The following is a 24,785-nucleotide window of genomic DNA, read 5'->3' on the forward strand; positions in this document are numbered from 1 at the left end:
CAGCTTGCTGATAAGCTGCAGGTGTCTAATCTTGGTTCAGACTGTTGTGATGAAAGAGACAGGGGTGAAAGAGCTGGAAGAAGTCTCAGAGGGGGCTTCTTCCCCCACTCTCTCAGGAACTGAATTTAAGCTGAGGATCTCATTCCTAGTCCTTACTGGGCTGCACTGCAGCTGTGCCTGTGCCTGGCCACGCACCTCACTGATCCAAACTTGGACCTTGACCTGCCAGCCGACTTCCCGGCCTGACACTTCTCAGACCTGCCTCATCACTATGAACTTGCCTGATGACCAGGACTCTTGGCTGACCCCAATTACCACCCCCTCAGCTGCCCTGCTCCCTCGCGGGGTGGTGGRATAGGGCCCTTATCAGTGAGGTTGCTGTCTTGCCCACCTTGTCGTCACCTCAGCCCCTGGGGAGTGCCGGCTCATGCTGCATACCAATACTCGCTGTGTGTGATCAGCTGAGAACTTTTCTGAGACCATAAGAAGGGCAGGTTCCCAGCATTTACCCTTGCTCAGGCCTGGATATACCTGAATAACTCTATGTATGAACGATACCTGAGGTTATTTCTGGCAAGAGTATGGAAGAACCAGGGAAGGAAGACCAAGGTGTAGCTATGTGGGGACCGTGATCCCAATCCAGCTTCTGAACCACATTGTAAACAAAAAATAGCGACAGTCCAAATTGTCCTTGCTACTGACTTACTTTTTCTGGCTCAAAAGGTGTTACTCTTTCTTGATGAGGTGTTCTCCTGCCAGTGGGTGTTGTGCTTCTGCTAAGGAAGCAATTAGATGATTTCTTTTCTTGATGCTCCTTTGTTACTGATCTTAAATACTCAGTCCTTTGTACAGAGCTTTTTAGTGCCTAAAAGGTTTTGAATAGATTTGTGTTAAGTTGATATAAACATCTTAAAATACCATGAAAAATCCTACAACAGGAACATGATTAACTGTTCAACACTTTTAGAAAAATGTACATTTCTGTATGTGAGAGCTTCCATGCAGAACAGCGTTAATAAAGGTACTCCAGGTTGCTATATATGCTATTGTACAAGCTGCCCATTTCATTTTTTAATGTTGGCCATAGCATAGATTACACAGTTTTAAAGTATACACTATCATRCCTACTTTAAAAGCAATAATGACAGGGGGATCAAGATAGGTGTAGAGAAGTACCTGTGGTCTTTGTTTTTGTACAGATGGGTGTCATTCTAAGAGATATTATTTCATAAATAAGAGCAATCACTGTAATCCAGGCAACCAGGTACTCAGTATTTGGGTTAGTCACACATGATCAGATTCTTGATGAAGGCTCTCTCAATTCTACCATTTTCATAGGCAGTCATCAAATCATCTGAATAAACCTTTTGGCTTTTCTTCACTGGAAGCAAATGAATCACCACTAAAGGAAAACCCTTGATGCAAAAAAGGTGCAGGGACTGAGGAGGAAACAGCCTTCCAGCATTAAGTAAAACTTTCTAATTAAAAGAATAGTTAGGCAGCATAAGATGCCAACTCATTTTGGAATCCTTTTCACGGGAGCTAGCTAAGCACATATTAATTAACTGTCAGTGTCACTGATCCTGCTCTTGGCAAAAGGAAGGACTAGCTGACCTCTCAAGGTTCCTTCCAGTCCTACAGATCTATGCTAACAGCCAGGCAGCAGAGAGCAGGAGTAGGTGGTGTTACTTAGAGCCTATGTACACCATACAAACTTTAAAAATGTGTTCTCCTTGTTCCCAATGTTCAGCAGTAATCCTTTAAATTTTCTAATGGGATCTTCCTCCCAGATTTTATACCTATATTTTTTTGTGATGCTGATACAAACTGGATTATTCTGGAAATCTCTCATTTGTCAAATCCCATAAATAAGGAGCTCTTATAACCTTCAAATATCACGGTTTGTGTCATATACAGTTTGAATTCCCACACCTTGACTGAAAAGCTGGGAAGAAGCAACAAATACTCAGATAAAGCAGTGAAAATACAGGTGCTACAAAAGGCTCTTTACATACTTCCAGAACTCATACTTCCCTGCTTCATAATTAGTAAATTCTCAGAAAGAATTCTCATAGACAAGRAAAGAACATAATCAAAAGTTCTCAAAATCCATGGCAAAATTAGACAGCAAAATCCTCCTAATAAGGTTAGAAGAAAGCACATTTGACCTCCATTGAAACTTTTCCAACAAGAATGTTAAAAAATAGCAATTTGTCTTTCAGCGTACAGCTCACCCTTATGCAGAGTGTCTCTTTTCTCATAGAAATCACTAATATCTATCCATATCCGTATGCCTTGCAGGAAACGGACATCTCATTTCTGCTGAAAATCTAATGTGAGGCACTCAGAAATCAGGTTGCCTGAAAAGAGTTGCAAGAATTATCCACTGAGGCCAGCCTGCAGATCTTCCAGGCCACACTCAGTTCCACCCTGCCGGAGGGGCCTGTGGCAGCTCTTGACTCATCATTGCATGAGCTGCTCGTGTCCTGTGCTCCCTGGGCACAGAGGAAACACGCATTTGCCATTTCCCTTGATAGGCAGCAGAAGAGGAAATACAGCTTTTTCAAAGGATATGCATTTATCCCTGCAGTTCCAAGTATTTTAGGAGTGAGATAAATGGTGACTAGTATCTTCAGAGTTTCCAAGTGTCACCTTTATCCTTTTTATAAACAGACACTAGCGGGTAAAATCCTAACAGTGGATTTGCTCTCCAGCTTTAGGCTTGTAATACAGATAAAAGGAACTAGTCCTTCCCCTCAAAAGAACGCTCCTGGACACCAAAACCAAAGACAATTGTACTGCAGTTAGGATACCACCAAGATCCCTGACTTGATCCTACCATGGTTTTCCATTTATGCTCTTCTGATTACAGACTGCTGCCTTTTGGGAAAGTGCCCTGGTAATAAAACTGACCCGGCACAGTTCTGCCCTTCCAGCTCTGGGGGCTTCTGTATCTTTTCACAGAAGTAAATGACACAGTGTGGGTTTGGGTGGGAGGAGAAGCATGTTACATTCAAAGCTGTAGGGACAGTATAAGCACCCTTCAAGACATGCTGTAAGTTTCTGGGTTCTTCATAAGTCACATAAAACAGTGACTGGATAACAGGGAAGAGGACCTCTGTGGACTGTATTTGTTGCCCTGGCAGAGTCCTGAGGATTTTAAACCTATATGCAGCCACACTGCTTGACAACACTTCCTTATCAATTTAGCACCTTTAATTCTTGCAGTCATAGTCAACAACTCTGTTATTTTTCCTGTGAACAATGTAAGCTTGTTTCAATTTTATTTTTTTTTGTATCCCGCTGGCAGTAACATGTCAGATCTCCGGTAGGTCAAATGTATTATTTTGATTAGATCAGTACCACTTCAGAAACTTGTTTTTCTTCCTAGGTATCAGGCTGTCAACTCCAGTGCCTGGAGGGGACATAACACAGTGTTTGGTTTTAAGGTATTTTTATAAATAACCAGGCTCCCCCAGTCAAGCCCATGCTCCTATAGAACTGACAGAAACCTGCGAACATAGCTGTCCTGACAGCTATGCACAGCAGGGCACAACCCTCAGAAACGCCTGGCTCTACACAGACTTTTTTTGACATCCAGGCTCATAATAAGCATCATCATGCAGCACTAAAACATAAGAAAACACACACTTTAAGCAGTAAAGGACATGAACTCCGGACTTGAAAATACCTCCACACCTTTCTCCTGTTGCAGAACACCTTGATGAGGACTCCTGGACATTGTTCAATGCTCCTATCCTGCCTCTTTTTTTCTCTCTCTAGAAAATACAATTTCTCAAGTAACTTTCTGCCCTTATCTGTGAACCTTCAGTGAGTTTCTCATCAAACATAGCTGACATGCAGGTGGTTGCAGAACTCAAACTACTGCCACCGTTGTTTAAAGCCACTCAACCCTTCTCTTAGAATCAACAGTCTAGGTAGGCTCAGATAGCTTTGTTAACCCTATCTTTCAAAACAGCCACAGTATAGATCAGTGATCCTACAGCAACCTCCTGACCTGATTTAGACACTTTTTCCTCTCAGCATCAGATAGAAAGGAAGGATTCAGACAACCTCTCCATTGCAAATACAGCAAAGTCTACAGGTTTTGGTGCATTCATACCACCGCCCTTGCACATCTAATTAGGAACTACCTCCAGTGCTGCAGTGAATGAATCAGTGCAAGTAAGTACACAAGAGGAAAATTTTGTACAAAAGAACCCTAAACTTTTGTAACGTCTTTTTCCCTTTTCTTCATTTTCTCTATACTAAACTTTGGCATAGGAGTGTTCAGGGGCTACTTGATTCTTTCTAAGGGATTATCAGTTGATGCCATTCACTTTCATGTGCTCCCATGCACAGTCTCTCAATTTTGGACAGAAAAAGCAAGAGAGTTTGTTTTATCTGTATCCAGAATTTATATTTGTCCAGATTCACAGAATCTTTTAGGGAAAGCATCCACCTGCTAGCAAGAGCTCAAATGCAAAAGAAATACAAGTGAGTCACTATATTCAGATCTACCACTATTACACAGATTTTGTCCTTCCTGGCTCTTTGCACTACTTCTTAGTGTTCTATTTACTTGAGCCTTCATTTCCTCATTCAAATAATCAGAAGCTACTGTGTTAACTACAGAGCCTTCCTCTACCACAAGATCAAACAAAGAATGCGTGCCCCTTCAGGTATTAAGAGTTCACTCAGGACATCCGGGCACTATGCCCGTCAGTCTTTCTCATGCTTGTGCTGGATAACGGTTGGACTGGAACCAATACTAGCTGGATTATGAAGGCTCAGACAACAGCTAGCCTAGAAGTCTGCTGTCCTCAACTTCCTCCTTCTCAGAACTGCTGCTGAAGACACAATTTTTTTTTGCACATTGCTGAGCACTGTATGAGGAAAATGAACTTAGCAAGCCTTAGGGAGCCTATAAGAAGATCGAACGTTTCTGTGTTTTCCTCATTTCACAAGAATGCTGGGGATGTTCCAATGAAACAAACTCTTTCATACCTTGAAAACTTCCAGGATAAGCTAACAGTTAGGACAGTTAGCTTTTGGCCATTACTGCCCACCTCAGCTGCAGATAGTATATCTCACATTATTGTGCTGGTTCATAACTCTGCCCACCTCAGCACTCAGTGACAGAGATCCTGGCTGTAGAAGAGACTGGGGAGGTCCAACATCAGTATAGAACAAACAAAACAATTTCCTGCACCAAACCCATCAAACTTCTGATTTCTAAATGGCATATACTGCTTAGAAAGGTAGCCAGTCTTGAAAGCAGACACCTAATATCTGTGTCCCATTCAGAAGCTACTAYTTCTGACATGAGTAACTCTGCTTTCTTATGCATATTCAGTTTGGAGTCATTTTTATGATCACCTTTTTTCATATCCAATACCATGCAAAATTCATTAAAGCCACTGCCTAGTGAATTTCAAGCCACACATTATCATTATCACTACAAGAGAATAGAAGCCTCCTGTCTCATTTGACATGCTTTAAGTTTCATTTCAGTCCCTAAACAGGCAGGGAGGGAATGGTAGTGTGTTGGCTAATCTGAGCTAATTTTTGCCATAGCCAGTGGAATCTGTTCCTATCAGAAGATCATTAATTTCCAACAGAGAAGAGGAATTTCAGAGAGGCTGTTCGCTGGAACAAACCACAGATTTCAGCTAAGTGTGAACAAAAAGAAGAAGGAGGGCTTGTAATAATTGAGGCACTCAAAAAGCAAGAAATATGAAGCCAAGAGAAGGAAAAGCACAGCAAGATATCTAAAAATATATATATTCTAAACTGTGAGCTGTGTTAAGCATTACAGTAAGCTAGCTGTGGAAGAGCAGTCATAGAGCTACCATTCAGAAACAAACATCTCATCTGACATAAAGAACCAACGTATCACAACTTGTAAAAAGCAAAGTGATTTTCCCACTGACTTTATCAGGCATAAGGGCACTAGGGATAAATTTTTGTTTTACACACAGGGCAAATTCTGTGGCATCTTATTGACAAGTAATGCCTTGAATGGCAAAATTTGCCGTTCTGGATTTATGCTTCACAGAGACAAGGTTGGAAAGAGCTCCTCTAAGTGGACTCCGTATGGTATTGCAGCCTTACTCTGTGACAGTTCTCTATAAAACCAAGCTGTGAAGCAGCATCTACAATGAATTCTGAGTACATCCGCAACAATAGGTAATTCAGTTAGGAAGAGGAGAAAGAAGCTTTCTCTCCTGCTATTGCAAAACCAGAAGACAAATACAAGTAAAGTCATGCTGAATCACAGCACAAACGTACTGCAAAAAACATGACTATGCTTTTACGGACACTTTCATTTGCACAAATTTTGATACCAAAGAACATTCTTTAAAATAAATAGTCGAAATTGTGGAAATGTAACTACTGACAATAGGAATGCATACTTTGCTATTCACATTTCTGAAGAAGTGTTTCTGCAAAGATGTCTTCAACCCCACAGGGGTGATGCTGTGGCTTTTATGACTGTCTCTCCATGATCTTTCTTCTTGTTTGGATGAAGATGATGTCTCTCGCAAAATAGCTTCTGCAAGCTAACGGAGAATTTGTTATAAATACGTAACTAATAGTTCAAGCTGCTTCTAGTAGAATCAGACACTTCTTAAATATGGCAAAAATAAGCAACAACTCTCAAAGCCTTCAGGTTTTCTGTCGTAATAAGAATGATGTCATCTAAGTATACCGATAGCCATTACTCAGATAATATGCTAGGATGGTGCGTAACTGCAGATTTTCTTTCAAAGCAAAGATACCACAGAGGATGGTAGTCTTTCATTATGAAAAAAACTGAGACTAGCATATTTAATGGCTCAGGATTGAAACCTAACCCCTATAAATTTAAACACAATGAATGAAATTCCACATCTTCTTCTGCTGATGCTCCCCAACATCAGAAACAGCGATCTTCATAATGTAGCATCCTAACATCTTTACATACAGATCCTAATGCCTGGCAAAGCATTCTCATGCCAGGCAAGAATTACTCTCACACAACAAAAATCTTCAGTGGCTTGAATGAAAGCTCTACATCACCAAATGTCCCAATAGAAGTGAGTTGGCTTTTTTCTTATCCTTGCTTTTACTGGAATTTCTATATCATTTATTCTGCACATGTGAGTCTATTCTTTTTTTTTTCTCTGACCTTAATAATATATGAAAGGATGAGCCATACTAAAAGATAGGTTTGGGCAAATTAAAAGTAAAGTGAAAAGCTAACTTGAAATGACATTTTCAAATGAACGTAACAGTGTTAGGTGATAAGTCTCATTAATGAGAACATTAAAATCAAATAAAAAGGGAGATCAAAAATTTGTTCACTACATAAATTATGCAAGAGACAGGTTAATTGGTGGTTCTAACATATTTTAAAGATACATTAATAGAAATTAGATATACAAATTAGAGAAATACCTAGGAGTTAAGGGCTAGATTCAATTCTCTCCTAGGAGCAGGCTCTCTGTGGAAGAGTAGGATTCATCTCACCAGACTGCATCATCTAGAAGATAGCTATCTATTCTAGATCCTCCATCTCATACAGGATGAAATTAATCACTCTTTGAAGGCACCTATTTTTCTCTCTTGAGTATACAAGGAAATGAAATAACCAACTTAAACCAGAGTTCTGTCTTTTGAATTCCAGTCTGAACCATTTAATTTCTCCAGATTGCTTTCCGTTGTGTAAAAAGGGGATAATAGCATTCTTCTCCCTCCCAGCATGCTGGAAGATGAACACATTAAATGTGGTTACTCAGTTCCACAGTAAGGTAGTGAGGGACCCTACAAATGTATTAAACAAATGAACTACTGAATGGGAAAGGACAATAGAAACTGTTAAACTATGATTAAACCTCTTCAATTTCAGAAGATCACCAGAGGCATTTATACTAGCCAATCATATCCTCCACCCTGCTCCTCTTCCCTGCTCCACCCAAGTATAACTCCCATTCAGTAGTCCAACTGCTGCTTTTGTAAGGCAGGCCACTGAGAGTGTTTTCTCCCCTGAATATTTACAGCACAACATAAGAACTGAAATGAGGCTTACTAAAAGGTCCCACTATATCTATTACTAACAACCAGCCTGCAGCTGGCTCAAGGGCTGCTTTATTAAAAAAGTAAATGGCATTAAACACATTCAGAATTCATCTCATTTGACTTTAGCTGACTAAGAAGTTAGGTACTTCATGTGACTTAGTTATCTAGACTCCCTCCTTTGTCAGTGGAGGGAGACAGGTACCGTCTGCCCTGATATAAGTGTCTGAGATAGGTGGTTTAAATCACCTGGTGGAGGTACACATTCCAAGGATAAATAAGACCCTAATGGAGCAGTCCCACACAAAGAGTATATTTAAACGTGGCTTACTATAGAGCTGATTTTTACCTCCTGCAGGCTAACCATGGAAGTAGTAGAGGAAGAGTATTCACACATGCCTGCTCAAAAGAAAAACTAAATCTGAATTTTTCAGAAAGTATTAAACAGATAATGTCTTCCAGTACCAGGGTCTCTGATTTTCTGTCCATGAAATTCACAGCTCCTGGKTTTTTTTCCACTTTCAGCCTCTGATGCTCTGAAACTCTGAGCTCATCTCGAAGCTCCATGTTCTGTCTGGTCAGCATCTCTACCTGGTCTCTTAGCTTGCTGTAGGCAGCATGCCAGCAGGACTCACTTCTCTTGAACTCCTCCTGCAGTCCTGCAATCTGCTGCTTTAATATCTGCCAACAGGAAAAAAGCGTGCCATGTCATTGCATAGCTCTGGACTAGGCATGCCCATTTTACAAATCCAGAAGGAAGCATGGAGAATTTTATTCTGCTTAAAGGTCTACTGCAATATTTAAAGAACCCATTTGAAATTACCTTTAAAAAAAAAAACTGAAAACTCCTGTATTTAGAACAAACTAAATCTCACCCACACATTTAGCCAATAATTAATACAAAAGAAAAATGAATGCAAACATAAATGACTGACTGAGAGTATATTTTGTCTTGGCTCCTTGAACCAAAGAAAGGTCCATCCTTGCTGCTCAGCTAGTCCTTTATTCTTAGTGGCATTGACTCAGTCAAATGGTTTGCACTTGACTGTGAATATCTTCCAGCTTGGAATGGCTAGATTATAAAGCTAGAATTGCTCACAAAACTCACTGAGTCTAGCTTCAAGCATAACACCGACCGTGGTATCTCACCCAATAACTTATGCACAGAAGCCACMAACTTTCTAGATAACTGTAGGTTTTCCCTTTAATGTTAAAAAGACACAATATATTTCTATCTGAATATATATACCTTCAGTGTCCAAACAACATCCAAACAACAGATCTTAATATGCACGCTCCACTAGAATCAATGAACCGTCTGGTATTACAAATCATTTCACTGTGTAGGCACTTGCAAACCATGACTGAATCATCTCAACCTTTTTTGGATAAATTAGGTTTAGAACTAAAAAACAAAATCCGGTTATTTCTGTTTCTTTTTTTTCCTAATTAATTATTTCCAATTTCTCATGAACTTTTTTTGAGAAATACACACAAGCTATAATTTCAGAAATGCTTTTACCAGTGGCATATATAGAAATAACACTGTCTTATTCTGCCAACTTGATATTCACCTTCATATATCCAGAGTTGCCACCTGTCCACTTAAATACAGCATTTCACTGAGATACAGTGTAAGCAAGTCACCTAGAATGTCTTTTCCTTGACAATATGCTGGTCTGTAAAATCACATTTTCTTCTTGTCCTTCATGTTCAAACATCTGTTCTTCAAAATATCTTTTCACTACTCTGTATCACCATACTGCATCTTTTTCAATATACTATTTTGCATTGCTTTAGTTTAACCTTTGGTTATAGATTAAATGTTGTAATTTCAACCCCCTCTCCCACTTTCCAAGATTTCAGGCACCTACTGTCTCTTCAGCATTGCAATGCAATAGATACATTCCTCGTTATGATACTAAGACAGGAACAGGTTATCAAGAGGTTTACTTACAAGGGCAGCAGTATGTTTCACCCAGTCTATCAGGCAGAGGATAAGTCAAAGATGCTACGTTTATATGCAGATCAACAGTGATGATTTCATGGCACCACTGAAGAAGTGTGAAGAAAGCACAAATAAAATGTGTAGATAACAGGAAACAAAGCAAAACACAAAAGAAAAAAGGAGGAAGAAGAAGAAGAAGACATGACTGTGTAAGTGGTGGGTAGAAATGAAGTGAACATGGGAACAACTGAGGTAGGCAAAGAACAGGCAGCAAAAATACAGAAACAGCTGGCGGAAGAATATCTGAAAGAAGGAAAAGAACTGAGAAAGTGGTGAGAAGAAAGTTAAAGGAGCTTATATGAGATTTGCCAAGGATGTTGATGAAATACAGACACAAACAAAACACTTCAGAGACACTCATTTTTGATGGCAATGGATAAAGAACCAAATACTAAGGGTACCAACCACAGTGCAGAGCTCTTGAGCTAGTTTTAAATGAGCTAGTTCAGGTATGATAAAAGGTCTAGCCCTGGTAGCATATAGATCAGCAAACACAGCAAAACCCACTTGAGAGACTGAATAAATTTCCCTGAACTGAGCAAAACTGTCAACCAGCATCTAATCCTCTCCATACCATGCTGTAGTCATTGGTGTGACAATACTCTTACAAAGATAACAGAGGGAGGTCTGTGTGAAGAAAAAGCAGGAAATGAAAATTAATCATGCAAATAAACACCATTAAATGCAGATGTTTTCAAAAAAAGGCAAGGTATGTCTTAAAGTCAAAACTGGCAGTTCATCAGCTTCTCATGYAGTGACAAGGGCACATGATCAGTTGAATAGTTCCCACAAACAGCAGGGAATAGCAAAGACATAATTTGTAACTGAGGTAAGGGAAATGGCAATAATGAAATTTGGTGCACCTTGGAGATGACTTTTTCATATGCATATGTCACTATAATTTTCCTCTATACTCTTCTTCTACACTCACCCATGCTGTCTCCAAAACTCAGTCTTCCAGTTTGTTCAGAGCACTCATGCTGGATACTGAAACTGTGACACCAGTAGAGTTAAGCAAGAAACATGCAATTTGCTCTCTAGTCAACCAATCGTCATGTGTACTCCCTTTTTCTTACTTTCCCTTCATTCGTGTATCTGCCTAATTCTGTCCTTCTCATCACCATCCTTTATTTGCTGTGAACTGCCCATTGTCAGAAGTCTGTACATCAATCAGCCGTTTTCAAGAAGAAACAGACTTATGAACATGGAAATCTCGCAGGTTTACAACTGTTCTGTTGCAAACTTTAATTTTGAATGTCAGCTCGTTATGTTGACAGCTGAGAACAAAAGATTGAAACAATTCTATTAAACTTCATTTCCAGGGCTAGACCTAGTCAGGAAACAGAATCAGTCCTCAGAATCAGTAGAAATTCTAACAACTTTTTAAAAACCCAGGTGGAGAAAAAGCTGATGTTTCAAAATATTTTGCAGAGAAGACATTCAAAATATTTTTATTCAAAAAGCTAAAATAACCTCACTGAAACTATTTAAATTTTCATGTTGTGAATGTTTCACTTAGATGAAACATGAGCAGAGAAACCATTCACTATCTGTGTAGTACAAAAATTATGTATTTCAAAAACTTACAGATGAAAAACAGAAAGTACATAAAGTTTGAACAAAGCACTATCTTGCCATTCTGACTTTTTCCAAAATTTTTCTGGTCAAAAATTTCATTGAAATTGGCATGTTCCTGTCAAGTGTATCACATCCTTTTGTGCCAGAACATTGTTCTGTCCAACTTTTCTTACTAGGGATCATAGCCACAGATATTCAAATATGACTTTATTGCTAAGGAGACTGAAATGGAGGATGGAATAGATGGAACTCCCCTAAAGGAATTTAGAAGAATTTACAATGAATGACTCAGGAAAATGAACTCGAGAGCACCTAGAAGAAACCTTGCATTGGAAGAATGCCTGAAGAGAGAGCATCACCATCCAGGACTGGCACCATTCACAATGTGGTAGCAAGTAGCTCGATACCACGATTCTACTAAGCAACAACTGCAGTTCATGCTTTCTATCCTCTCAAATTAGAGACTATCCTGCTCCAGTAGATTATAATTTTATTTTGGTTGTGCACATCTTTCCTCCCCTACCTGGACTACCCTAGTGCAGCTCACCAGAGCATGAAGTTGACAAGATTTTATCAGACGCTTTCAAATTCTTATTAAAAACAAATGTAATGCGTCTCCTCAGCAAAACCAGATGATCAACGGCCTCCACAGCTTATTCTACCTTTTGGGTATAATTCTTTGTCTACGTCTAAATGAGCTAATGATGCTTGAGTTTGCTTTCCCTTTTCAGGTACACTAATTTTTCAATCAGTCTGTATAGCATCTCTTACCTTACGTTCATTCACCCATCAAGAGTTTTTCAAGTTCTAACCTTTCTGTGTACCTAGCTGACCTATGGACTAAGCCTTACAGCTAGCAAGAAGCAGACAAATTGCCTTTGCTAGATATTATTCTTTCTCAGTGTTACTAACCACTTCAAACCAATAGGTTTTGATGACGTTTTCACTAAATCTACATGAAATTCATGTTTTATTTCTATTTCTCATGACTCTGATAAATTCATTATTATTTTCTTACACTGAGTTTTCAGAGATTACTGATGACAGAGATGTTGGAGAGCATGCTCTGCCTCCCATGGGCACTTTGGGCAATTTCTAAGGACACTGAGATCCCATTTCACTGATCCTCCTCAGGAGATTTCCATGCTTTTATCAGAGACTTTATGGATAGATCTGTGGAGACAAGCTTTGGAAAATGGATTATTTTTGCATGTGTAGGTTTCATCTGAAGTAGGTAGACTAGAAATTAGTTGTCAGTAGGTGCAGAGCTAGAGAAAAAGCTGACTAAAAGAACTACAGACTTCGGAAGAAACCTCTGAAAGTGAATTTGGAAGCTTGGGTCATTTATAAGAGCAGACAAAGCAGGTAAGAAAGGGATTGATTGAACAGATTTATTTACATAACCTTGGCTCCCAGGACTGATTTTCATGGAAACATAGCATAATTAGGAAACGAGCCACTCCTAGATTATTTTTTATGTCCAGAAAGTACAATGTGAAGTACTCATACTTTTGTCTTGAGTGTACCCTGACATCTCTTGAAGGCCAGTGTCTAGCATCTGGCACTCAAGTTTAAAGTAACCTAGAGCCTTTTTAGGATGAATGTGGGATTTAATTGGGCAGGGCAGGCAGTTAAATTAGATACATAGCTAGATATATTCCAGGTACCAGAAAAACAAAGATCAGGATAGTTAAAAATCTTCACAAAGATTTAAAGTCCAGTATGGCAGGAGATGGAAATTTTTCAAGAGCCAGTTCAAATTTGGAAAAGCCAGTCCACAGAAATATAAAGAATAAGGGAGACCTCACAACCTTCTGCACCAAATAGAAGGCACATTTCTTCAGCCTATTTTTTCTTCTTATATAAAGATAATGGGATGTACATTTAAAACAAAAATGAAAACAATGACCTATTAACACAAAAAATCTTCATTGTACACACAACTGACCCAAGAAGTAGAAGAATAAATGGCCACCTGTGACAAATTGAAGGATTCAGGAACTACCATAAGATGCCTGCACTGAAGGACATACATGGAAGAAAACAGTGCATTTACTCTACAGAAGACAGCTTACTTGTATTTCTTCTGATTTCACATTTTCTCCAGTGACTCTAGCTCTTCCTTTGAACTTGCTACGTTCAACTTTTTCTTTCTGCAGTGTTTGAATTTGTTCTGTACTGTATTCCAAACGGTGAGTCAGCTCCTGGTTCCTGATGGTCTCACACTCATCCGTTCGTGTTCTGTTCAGAAGGTAAACAAGGAGTATGAAGCTGGCATAAACACTATAACAAAGGACTGTCTTTAGGTATGTCTTCTTTAGGCATGGTTTTTGGAGGGCTTGAGCATGTCCCAAATACACTGATATTGCTGGAAGTGGCAACAAGAGATCAGCACTTCTGAAAATTCAGATCCTTTGTCACTGGAAACAGTCATGCACATGTTCAGCTGCAAAATTTATTCTACTGAGCAGATGGAAACAATTCTCATTAGGGTTTTCCTTCCCAACAGCTCAATGACCACAAAATTAGAGACTTTCAAACTCATTTTCTGTGCACAGGGAAAGCTAAATTAGGGCAGACCTGCAGAAGGCACTGATTGTTCCTTGGCACTGCACTTATGAAGATGAAGCACTTGACCATGCAAAGCTGGGTACTGAGCTGTACTGCCAGCAGTCCCGTCATTCCTGCAAATGAGAACAGTCACGCACCTGCATGGAAGGAGGTAAAGTACTTTGCTTGCCACAGATAAGTAAACTCCAAGTGTTAAATGTGGAAGCTCAGTATCGAGAAGACATTTTGCCTTCAAACCTAAGGTGTCAAGGCATGAGTAGTCTGGAAGTGTACCTTGTGTAGCCCTAAATGCAGCATATTTGTATGACTGACACAGCTGTTTAGTTCATTTTTAATATGTTATTAAATTATTTGTTAGCTTCCTGCTTCAGCTCACTTCATGGCCTACAGCCACCATCTGGCCATCAGTATTACCTGAAAGGCAACAAGAGCTACAGGTGGCAGCCATAATCTCATGTTTTCCTCTCAGTGATGAAGTTTATCACTTCAGCAGAAAAACATGAAAGTTCACAATGCTCCTAAGAAACAAATGGGCTTCCCATATCCTGTTGCCCAATACATTTATTACTTAATTTTTAATTTTTGGTTGTGTTCTATCTTAAATCTGACCATCTAATATTCTGGTTAAATGCATGTTAAAAAGAATGTCTCATCACTATTCAATAAAATTATTAATTTTTCTCACATTAATCCAGTTAAATTATCAAATATAGCTCCCGCATGATTATGTCCAACCCACCACTTCTCCAAATCCAGACCAGTTGCCCTGAAATATGATATACTTGAAGAAAAGCAAGAACCAAGTTCTATATAGAACACTTTCCACCAAAGACTGAACAGTACTGTTTTTCTTGCATCCAGTAAAATAAAAGCCAGGGAGTTATTCCCTCCAACATCTCAGCTGATATCAACCTCTTCATAATTACACAAAAGTTACGTCTGTACAAGTAAGCTAATCAGAGCTGGAGCACAAAGTCAAGCATGGAGTTGTCCACAGTGCCACATTGCTGATCTCTGGTCTTGGCGTAGGGCAGCAAACACTCCACTAGACAATGCCTGGCAAGGCTTGGAGGTTAGTGCAGGCCAGGAATCATTCCCAATAGGCAGTTTGGACGCAGCCACCCTGGTCTGCAGGGTAAGATAGCTTAGCTGTATGGAGGTGTTATGGTTGGCCTCAAGGCCAACAGCCTCTACCCTGGAGAGATGTAACAGCTGACGATATCAAAAGCAAGCACAACAAAACCTCTTACGAGCCTCAGATATACCACAGTTCATACTTCTGCTATAAACTGCAAATAGGAGCAAGGTGCCCATCAGAGATGTAGAATRGAGAAAAAAGGCTATGTATTTTGTACCAACTCAAATTCTTGCATGACTCCCGAGCGTACCTCTGCATGAAGCACACTGCAGCGAGCTAGCTGTGAGGCAAAAAGCATACATATGTGAAGCAAAGGTCTCTTTCCAAGAAAAAGCCTCTTAGACAAATGCAGATGGAAAAAAAAAAGGATGGCTACTGCTGTAGATCCATGAACAGTGTGGATTCAATACTACAAGCAAATTATGTATTACAAATGGCAGACAATTTATCTTTGTTGAGGGAACTTAAATCATCATCACTGAATCCTCCAACTAATATCAAGAGTCAGCAGCAATTCCCTCAGCGCTGCCTGGGAGGAGTTGCAGCTCACTGCCTTGGTGACTCTCCAGGCTCCATTAGGCACAAGATAAACACAACATGCTACACCCCAACTGTTTTAAACCTCCTTCCTAAATCTTTCATGCCTGCAAAGGTTTAAAAACAAAGTACTTGGAAACCAAAGAATGGATAGGCTGGGCAGGTCCAGGCACGTCAAGTTGCTCTCAAAAGGATTTTCATTGCTTCCAGTGAGCACACATTGTCAACATGACATAAGTGAAGTGCTATTGCTGTAGTTACCAGCTAGGGTTCCTGATAGGCTTACTGGCTTAAAAATACAAAGCAGATACTCAGATTGCATAAATCAGCACAGGACCAATGTGGTCAAAGAGGATAAACTGCTTTTCACAATTAGTTTTAACTCATAATTTAGAAGAAGGAAATAAAAAGATGAACATGTCAAACTTCTCATGCATTTTTGGATAAATAGCTGTGTGAAAATGCTAGGGGGTACTGTGGCTGATGATATGAATAACTCCACTAAAATTTTGTTTAAAAACCTGTGGTATCATGAAACATCAAAGCACTGCCATCTGTAAGGCAGCCTCATTGGGAAGCACTGTCAGAAGAGAGAGAACGCAGTGCTGGCAGAGAGCATGCTGCAGTCATTCTGCACCAATATATCTTTCCACAGCCAAAATTAACACTAGGAAAAGTAAAAGCTGCATCTGATTTCATTAGTAGTTTTATAAACTGCCCAATCCCACAAATATTCACATCTGGAACTCCTATCACAGTCACTTGGAGATCATCTTCCAAGATGGTCGGAAGATCACAAACAAGATGGATCTTTAATGAAGCCATTTATTTTAAGACATGCAAAGGTATTTTGCTGAAAGATAGCTATAAGAGGAAATCATACAGACTGATAAATATTATTCTGAAATACCATTTGCACTAATGGAACATAGTAATTTCTAACAGATTTCATCATTTTAAAAAAGAACATGTTTGATTTGATTGTAAACATACTAAAATTTTATTAGTCATTTGCATAACCTGTAATTAGTTACAGTTGTGAAAGCACTTCCATTCCAAACTCCATAGTTTCAAAACTTATTTCTTGCAGGGATTTTGTGCTAAGAATTATTTCCCTTTTATGAAGATGTAAAAAACAAAACAAAACAAAAACAAAGCAATTTTCAGCACTTCTATTAMATTTTAATAATTTTAAAAGCAACTCTTGAAATTTCAAGTTTGTCATTTATACAGTATCAAACATATCCTTGATCTTGCTTATATGTATTTATGAAATTACAATGCTGGTGGCATTGGCATGTGCTATACATTTTTTGTTGATTTTGGAAATACGGGCTACTTGAGTCAATGTGACATGAGAAGTTTATCCTTTACCCYATTAGAGGCCTGATCCCATAAAATGAAATATCCTCAGTTCTTACTGATTTCAGTGTAATTTGAAGATGCTCAGCAACTTATAAAAAACATTTGGCACTACTCAGCTTTAAGCCTACAAAATGCACCAGCGTTTTCAGAGTTGGCCCCTTCAGTCAAACACTTCATTGTGTTATCCACACAGTTTGTTTTCAGCACTTCAGTTTTCAGAGACTACATGGCTGCCTTGAAATGAGGCTAGCCAGTAAATATGAATTTAGCAGTCTCAATTTAAGGATCCTGAAGGAAATACTGGCCTTACTTCATGATCAAATAGATTTTTGGTGGATCCAGATTTACCTGAGAAAATGCCTTGCTTTCTCTTGTTCTTCTTTCATCTTAGTCAGTGAAGGGGTTCCTCCAAGACATACACCAGCCTCTAATCCTCTGTTAAGGATGTTCTGGGTTTCTTATATAAGAACAATCATTTTAGTACACAAAACACTGTGAATACTGACAAACCCTGTCTACGTATTTAAAACCACAAACAGACTGAATAAATACAGTAAGTTTTACTGCTTAACCTTTCAAACAGAATTAACTTATTTGTGCCTAATTATGCAATATTCAGTTCCCGGCATAGTTCTTGTTAGTGGAATCCAAGCTCTTCTGAACATGACATGGGAGCAAATTTGGGGATATATCAGTGTCAGCGGATAATTCCTTACTGGGTATGTGAATGGCAACTGATAGTTTAACCTTATTTTGAATGCAACTTTCAGATAGTCCTCAGGTACTCATTTTGTAACAAGAACTCAACATGGAGTAGACACAGTATGCTTAGCAAGCTGTGACAGAGCAATTGAGAACCATCAGAAATTAAAGTTTCTGCCTCAGTGATTGCTGCAGGCAGGACAACTGATTTTGATTGACTCTAAACAAAGAGACAGCCAGTGGGTTTGGGATGAGGAGACAATCTGAAGGGGGGAAAAAAGTCCTCCAGTGAAAACTGAGGGAACAGAAAAGTGTAAAAAGCAGTTTAATAAAAAGGACTAAATCCTGTCTAAGCAGGTATCATTTCACTGCCAGAAATAAGATGACCAGGACAAAAAAAGCTAAAAAGATTGGTTGGCTGAAGAACTGTAACCACATCCAGGACTAACTGAGAGAAGGTGCTCTTAGGAAATCACCATTTTCCACTGATGTGAAGCACTCCGTGTTCTAGGAACAAAATATGCAAATTTGAAAAATTCTTTTGCTCAGCTTGTGCCTCTTTTCTTGAAGTCACATTATATCTGAAGAGTATTAATAGAAAACATGGGCCTCCCACTACCAAGGGAACACTGGATGAATATATCTACGCTACAGGGAACTCCAGCACTGATTTCAGGGACTCATTGAAGAGAGCGTGAGTTCAAGATTCTGTATCTGAAAGTGCACTGCAAGCAACAGGTTTAGGAAAAACGGCCAGTAAAGATGGGGAGCCAAGCATAAAAAGGGGCGCGCAGGTGCACCTCTCCTCTCCTCTCCTCTCTGTTTTTTCCAGATTAGGACTTAGAAATACTGACAGAGGTGGGCATATACACAGGTAGCATGTATAGAATGAGTCATAAACTCTGAGAAATTTATTTTGCCTGTATCAGTGGAAATCAAAACTCAGGTAGCTCTTACCTAATGTGTTTGTAGACAGTTTTTTCTGTGGTTCCTCCACTGCAGGGGTTTCTTTAATCTTGAAAGTAGGAATCTGGCTCACCGCTGTTGAGGGTGGCACATCCAGGCTTTTAACATCCCTGACACTATTCTCATTCTTTGATTTAGGCTCACGCCCTCTCCTTTGGGATCTTGTGAGATAAACTGGAGATCGCTGAGGAGAAGAGTGAGCCTTGTTCCCTTTTGGTCTGACAACTCCAGCACTGGAATCACTGCTGCTTGTGCTGAGAGACAGACCTTGCTGTCTTGAGAGCTCTTGAACATCTTGTTTCCTCAGAGCTGATCTGCTGTACTTCTTCACAGGCATTTTTTCTGTTCCACTGGGCTCATCACTGGCATAATCCCCATCACAGAAATCCAAACACCTGCCAGTATAGTCTACCCCCTGAGCCCCACAGTTCAAGGCATAACAACCATGGTGAGATTTGAGGTCATCATCACTGTCGGAAGATAAGAAGCTTGACTCACAGGACAAAGATGCAACATGGCACATCGGTGCGGCTGTGCCGTTCCTTTGCCATCCCTGCTGGAATGCCAGGGATGAGCTTTTCTTCTCCACAGCCTGCGGTGAGCTATGGGCAATTTTTACTATCTTATCATTGACCATCTTAAACCCAGTACAGACTCCTCTTTTGCTTTCTGAGCTCTGGCTCCCTGTGACAAGTTCCTCAGGACATATTTGACCCCACTTCTGAATCTGTTTGAATGAAGGGGCTGCACTCCCTTCTGCCTGCCTGATTTGGCATCCTTCTAAATTCTTAAGTGGAGAATGCCTTTGTAGGACTTCAAAGGGGGTTTCTGCTCTGTTTGTGAGATCACCCGTCAAAGGCTGGTCCACTATACCTACATCCTTTTGCACAGTACCCTCCATAGGTCTTCCTTCAGTTTTGTTTGCTTCCTCTAGAGGATCTGTATGATGAGTTACACTTTCCTCACTTACTCGTAGGTTCATTTCTGTTACTGTTTCATGATACCGTTGCAGGAGTTCAGGCCAGTTTATTTGAGATGAGGCAGTAGGACTCCCCTTTGTATCCTCATCTCTCCCAATCCCTTCTCTTTCTTCTGCACTTTGCTCAGCTGCTTTTGCTTCACATTCAGTCTGAGCCTTCACTTCCCTCTCATCTAAAGCACAATTTGCTTGTTGTTCACGTGCACCCATCTGCATGGAGCTTCTGGCCTGCAGATTTAACTGAGGGCATTTCCCTAGCTGCAGTATGCCTGCATGCCCTGGGCCAGGCCAGGAGAAGTGACTCCAGCAGTCAAAACCAGCTCTTCTGGAATGCTTTCTCTGTTCTTTTAAAAGGTTCTCTTTATTTTTTTTGAGCCTTGCCATACCTTCTCTTCGTTTCAGAAAAGACTTCTGAGGGTTTAGTTTTGCTTTGCTCTGAAAAACACCAAAAATTGTGAGAATCACACAAACTTGTGATAATCACAAACTGAGAATCATTATCCAAAAAGGAAGGTATTTATGATAATGTAAAAAGTTGAGACACCAGAAGTGTTAAAGTAAGACACTGGCTTTGGATAGCTGACTGCATGTATAACACCCTCCAGACCACAGGGAAGATAAGAACTAGAATCAGTAGCTGTGCGACTCCTCCTTTAGTTCATTAGTAGAATCAAATGGTTAAGATGGTGCTAAGTGTCACATCTATAACACTTTCCTGCTTTATTTACTTTTAAAAGAATGTGGGGGAAAAAAGAACAGCTACTGAGATGGGAGAAGTTCTGCCTTTGTAGTTGTCTTTAAGGAAGTTTGAGTGTTTTGCATAAGATTACATATAAATACATAAATGCATCAGTTTGAGTTGTTATTTTGCCCAGTGACATTGCAAAAACTCCTTGATAATCAAATGTGCATCTTCCCAGTCAACAAGCCTAACAAAATGTTGAGTCTAACACCTAAAGGCTCCCAGCAAAAAAAATCCCTGTTGTATTTGGCACTAAGGGTTAGACTTTTAAAAGAACTCAGGTGTTTCCAGCAGAACAGTTGGGTATCCAGTACCGAGCTTACTTGAAAAGCTGACCATTAACTGTTGTCAGATTTGGCAGGAAGAGCCCTGAGGGGAAAAAAAATCTTTTCAACCTTTAGCTATACACCACAAAAAGCAAGGACAAGACAGCTTATGAGATGCTTCCACAGCTATTGTGTGAGCTGTATCTCCTCTGTGAACAAAGTATTTCAGCTTTCAGGCCTTTGCAGTGCAATATTGTTCATGAGCCGGTAGGGCATAAAGCTGCCAACTCAGCCCTGCACATAAACTCATATTAATCTCTAAGCAGAGCTGGCTCGGGGTATCTCAGCAACAAAATGAGTTTTGCTTCTTAATGGATGAAGAGTGAGGGCATGGCTAGAACTGGACTGCTCCAATCAGGGGAAGTGAAAGGGACAGAGAACCAGCAGCAAAGGTGCTCCTCCTTCTGCCCCGGGGACAGGATGGGTGACGTGACATCTACTGCTGCTGGTGTCTGTGYGTGCACATGTGTGCACACATGCTTCCCCCTTCTCCTGCAGCAATGACTACCACCATTGCCCCAGGACCACCACACAGACAGCAGCAGCTGCCACGCTGCCTTTTCAGAGCTCTCAGAGGCAAAATAGGCAGTGGAGCCATGGCTGTTTTGCCACCAGGTGCCACTGGCATCCATGCCAGCAGCAAATGCCAATTTGACTATGCCTAGAGCCAGTCCTGCTTTCAGTCCTGTGAGAAATCTGGTATGAATTAGTGAGATCACTTCCATGCTTAAAGCGTGTGTGTAAAGGCTTGACTTGATTTGGACCCTTGGCAAAGGCAAAAAGCAGAAGAGTATTACAGAGTGACTGACAAGCAGTGTTAAGAAACAAACAGAATCAACCTTGAGGTTCAGTTTAGTTAAGTGACTGTGACCCAGAAAATATGTGGAAAAGAGAAAAATCCAATAGGAAAGAGTGGGAACTGTGACTGTGAGTGAATACTAAACAATCCACGCAGTACCTCACAYGCCAATAATGCAAGGATGGGGGCATTTCTGAATACATTTTTTTTATTTGGGGGAAAATATTCTAATATTACATGAGAGATCAGTGGAAAAATTTGCTGTCATGCATTGAGTCAAAACATGGCCCATACAATGCCCAAATCCATGAGAACTTGTCAAAAACAAAGTAAAGGCACCAATGGGACAGTACCTGTTGCTCCTGCTGCTGTTCTTCTATGAGTTGAGTGTCTACTTTAAGTTGTTCTTCAACAAATTCTTCAAAAGTCTTCCATCTTATACCAATTCCTGGTGTGATTGGCCTAAGCAAGAAGGTACTAAACTGTAAAGTTCTCCAACTAGTTTTCTTTTGGTAAATCTGATGGAGCTGACACTGAGTTTGGAATTCCAATGTTTTGCCCCCTTTTTTTAAAAAAAACGTTAAGTGTCTTAGCAATAAGACCAGTATTACCTGGCACCCAACTCTCACTTTAAAATATCCTGTTTAGACTGAACATAAATTATGCTTTTAGTAGATTATGTTTTTAGGCTGGTATCAGCCCCTCCTTAAAAATGGAAAATAGAAACTATCCAAAAGGAAAAATATTTCAGGCATTTTCTCCAGACCAGACCTAGTTACAGTCACAAAGAACTCTGTAACTCTCTGTCAGAGAGGTTTGAACAAACTGGTGAAAAGAGTGACAGAAAAGAAAAGTGATGTCTACAATGTTCTGGAATGACAAAYTGAAGTCTGACTAAAAATACAGCATAATACAGCATACATGAACATACGTTACTCCATTGGAAATGTACTTAGAGGCTTAATTCACGCACTTCCTAAAAATTCCTACTGAACATGAAAAAATCCTGCACGTAACAGACATACTGGTTATACACCACATTACAGCTTTTAGTATACCACACATCTACCTAACATCCCTGTACCAAAGATCATCTTTTGCTTTGTCAGCCTGGCTCTGTCCATATTAGCAAGCAGCATGGCCTAACAGGAGTAGATTTGCTGAGCAACAGTTGCTGCTGAGGACCCAATACACATTTCAGGGAGGGTTATTGCCAAATAGCTGTAGCCTGGTCACATGAGGAAAATGTCTACAAAGAATTGGAGCTCATTCTCTGCTTTAGTTTCATCCAGAGAGAATTAAGTTTGTGCTCTCTAAGACTGCACCACAGTGTGAACCAGAGCACAGTAATTACTTTCAGCCTGTTTTGGCTAGAAGTTTGCTGCTTCTCTTTAAAACTTGAAGGAGGGCTTACTGTGCCCAAAAGCTGCTGATTCTATTTGCATTAGGTGAGCAAAGGTAAGAATTTTAAAAGCATTTCTTCCATCACTAATGCTAGCATAACCAGTTTCTGCCTAGCCATGAGTTATCACCGCATCAGTGTGCTGGTACAACTCATTTGGCAATGGAGTGATGAACCAGATCAGAGCGCTGATAGAAACTAAAAATTACATTTCTCCCCTCTCCAGAAAACTTCAACCTGCATCACTTCCCTGATCTTGTTCATCATATAGGCACATAAAAATTAGTCTTGGCACAGCTGAAGAGGCAGGGCAAGGACAAGAGTGAATGAGCTACTCAGACTGACACTGCCATCACAAAGTGATGGTCACTGCAGACTGCAGGGCCACTGCAGAAGAAATGATGGCATAAGAAAAGATATTATTTCTCCCTGACAATTTTTGCCTTACTTACATCCTTAGAAAATCATAATTGCAAAACTGCTATTCCTTAAAAAATGTTTTAATCTTTGAATGCTAAGACAAAGACAAATAGAAGAACTTCAATTTTATATTTTGTAGTTCTCTTGAGTTTATAAGAAGCTGAATCACACTATTTTAATACATGGGGCTTGTAAAAATTATTTGTGGGGAAACATTACCTATGACTGGATGCGAAGTATTCTGGCATACAAGGAGTTTCACAAGGCTGATCTGCTTATAAACTTAAAAGAGAAGCTATATAAAAAGAGGTGAGCATAAAAAAGTGCTTGCTGTTGTGGTAAAATGCATATCTCATCTAATGAAGGATGTTAACAAGAAAACCATTCACTACTACTAGCTATTTTTAGTGTGATTACCAGGGTGTTTAAACACATTTCATTTTTTATCACAAAAACAGAACAAGATAAAGAGTCCTGGAATTCCAGTCCTTGAAATACAAAGTATTAAGTCTTAATCTCCTGTATTCTGGTTCACATTAGTGTTACAGTCTTAAAGGGAAAAACGCTGTTTGACAGTCATACACATTGCTTTGGCAAACCTTTTGGAAAGAAAAGCCAAGGCTAGTTCTGATGGCCTTGGGCTGTTGTTATCAAAGATTAATACATTATCTTCTAGCAAAATACACACCAAAACAAAAAAAACAGCAAACCCAGAAAATGTAGAAGTAGATCAACCACCAGTTCTTAGACCTGCCCCATCTCCGCCCATTCATACTGGCCACTTAAGCAAGGGAGAGAGCCTTTGTGTTGCAAATAGTTGCAAATGTAACACATACAGTATACATATAAGCAAGGAAAACATGCTTTTGTAGCTATGCCAGACTGAGTAAACCCATTTCTCACCTGTCTTCTGGACTGCTAGTCTTCAATGTTGCCTTTATACCAAAGGCAGATGGAGCAAGCTCCTCATTACCTTGTTCTYTGACTGCAGAAGTAGTTTCAGGGAAAGTTCTTTCTTCTAATTGACTATTATCTAAACAGCAAGAAAAAGGTCAATGAAAGCAAAACCTTTATTTACATAAATAAATGAAAAATGAACATAATAAAATAAAATAGAAATAATATTCTCAACAACCTGAAAATTTTAGGTTTTTGAAAATGCTTCCTAGAATGCTTCAGAATTAAGTAGGAGGA

The 24,785-nt window shown here is 39.7% G+C and overlaps 1 protein-coding gene across 1 annotated transcript in view; it reads right to left on the bottom strand.

Annotated features, from left to right (window-relative positions):
- Positions 1-24,785, bottom strand: part of LOC112975267 — a 34,635-nt gene that overhangs the window by 7,570 nt on the left and 2,280 nt on the right. The window contains 9 exon segments of the mRNA XM_026085109.1: positions 707-865; positions 6,417-6,563; positions 8,524-8,739; positions 13,720-13,885; positions 17,604-17,712; positions 18,586-18,600; positions 18,915-20,337; positions 22,123-22,231; positions 24,495-24,624. Coding sequence (XP_025940894.1) covers positions 707-865; positions 6,417-6,563; positions 8,524-8,739; positions 13,720-13,885; positions 17,604-17,712; positions 18,586-18,600; positions 18,915-20,337; positions 22,123-22,231; positions 24,495-24,624 — 2,474 coding nt within the window.

This window comes from Apteryx rowi, unplaced genomic scaffold (genome assembly GCF_003343035.1).
Source record: "Apteryx rowi isolate R43461 unplaced genomic scaffold, aptRow1 scaffold_66, whole genome shotgun sequence".
NCBI lineage: Eukaryota > Metazoa > Chordata > Aves > Apterygiformes > Apterygidae > Apteryx > Apteryx rowi.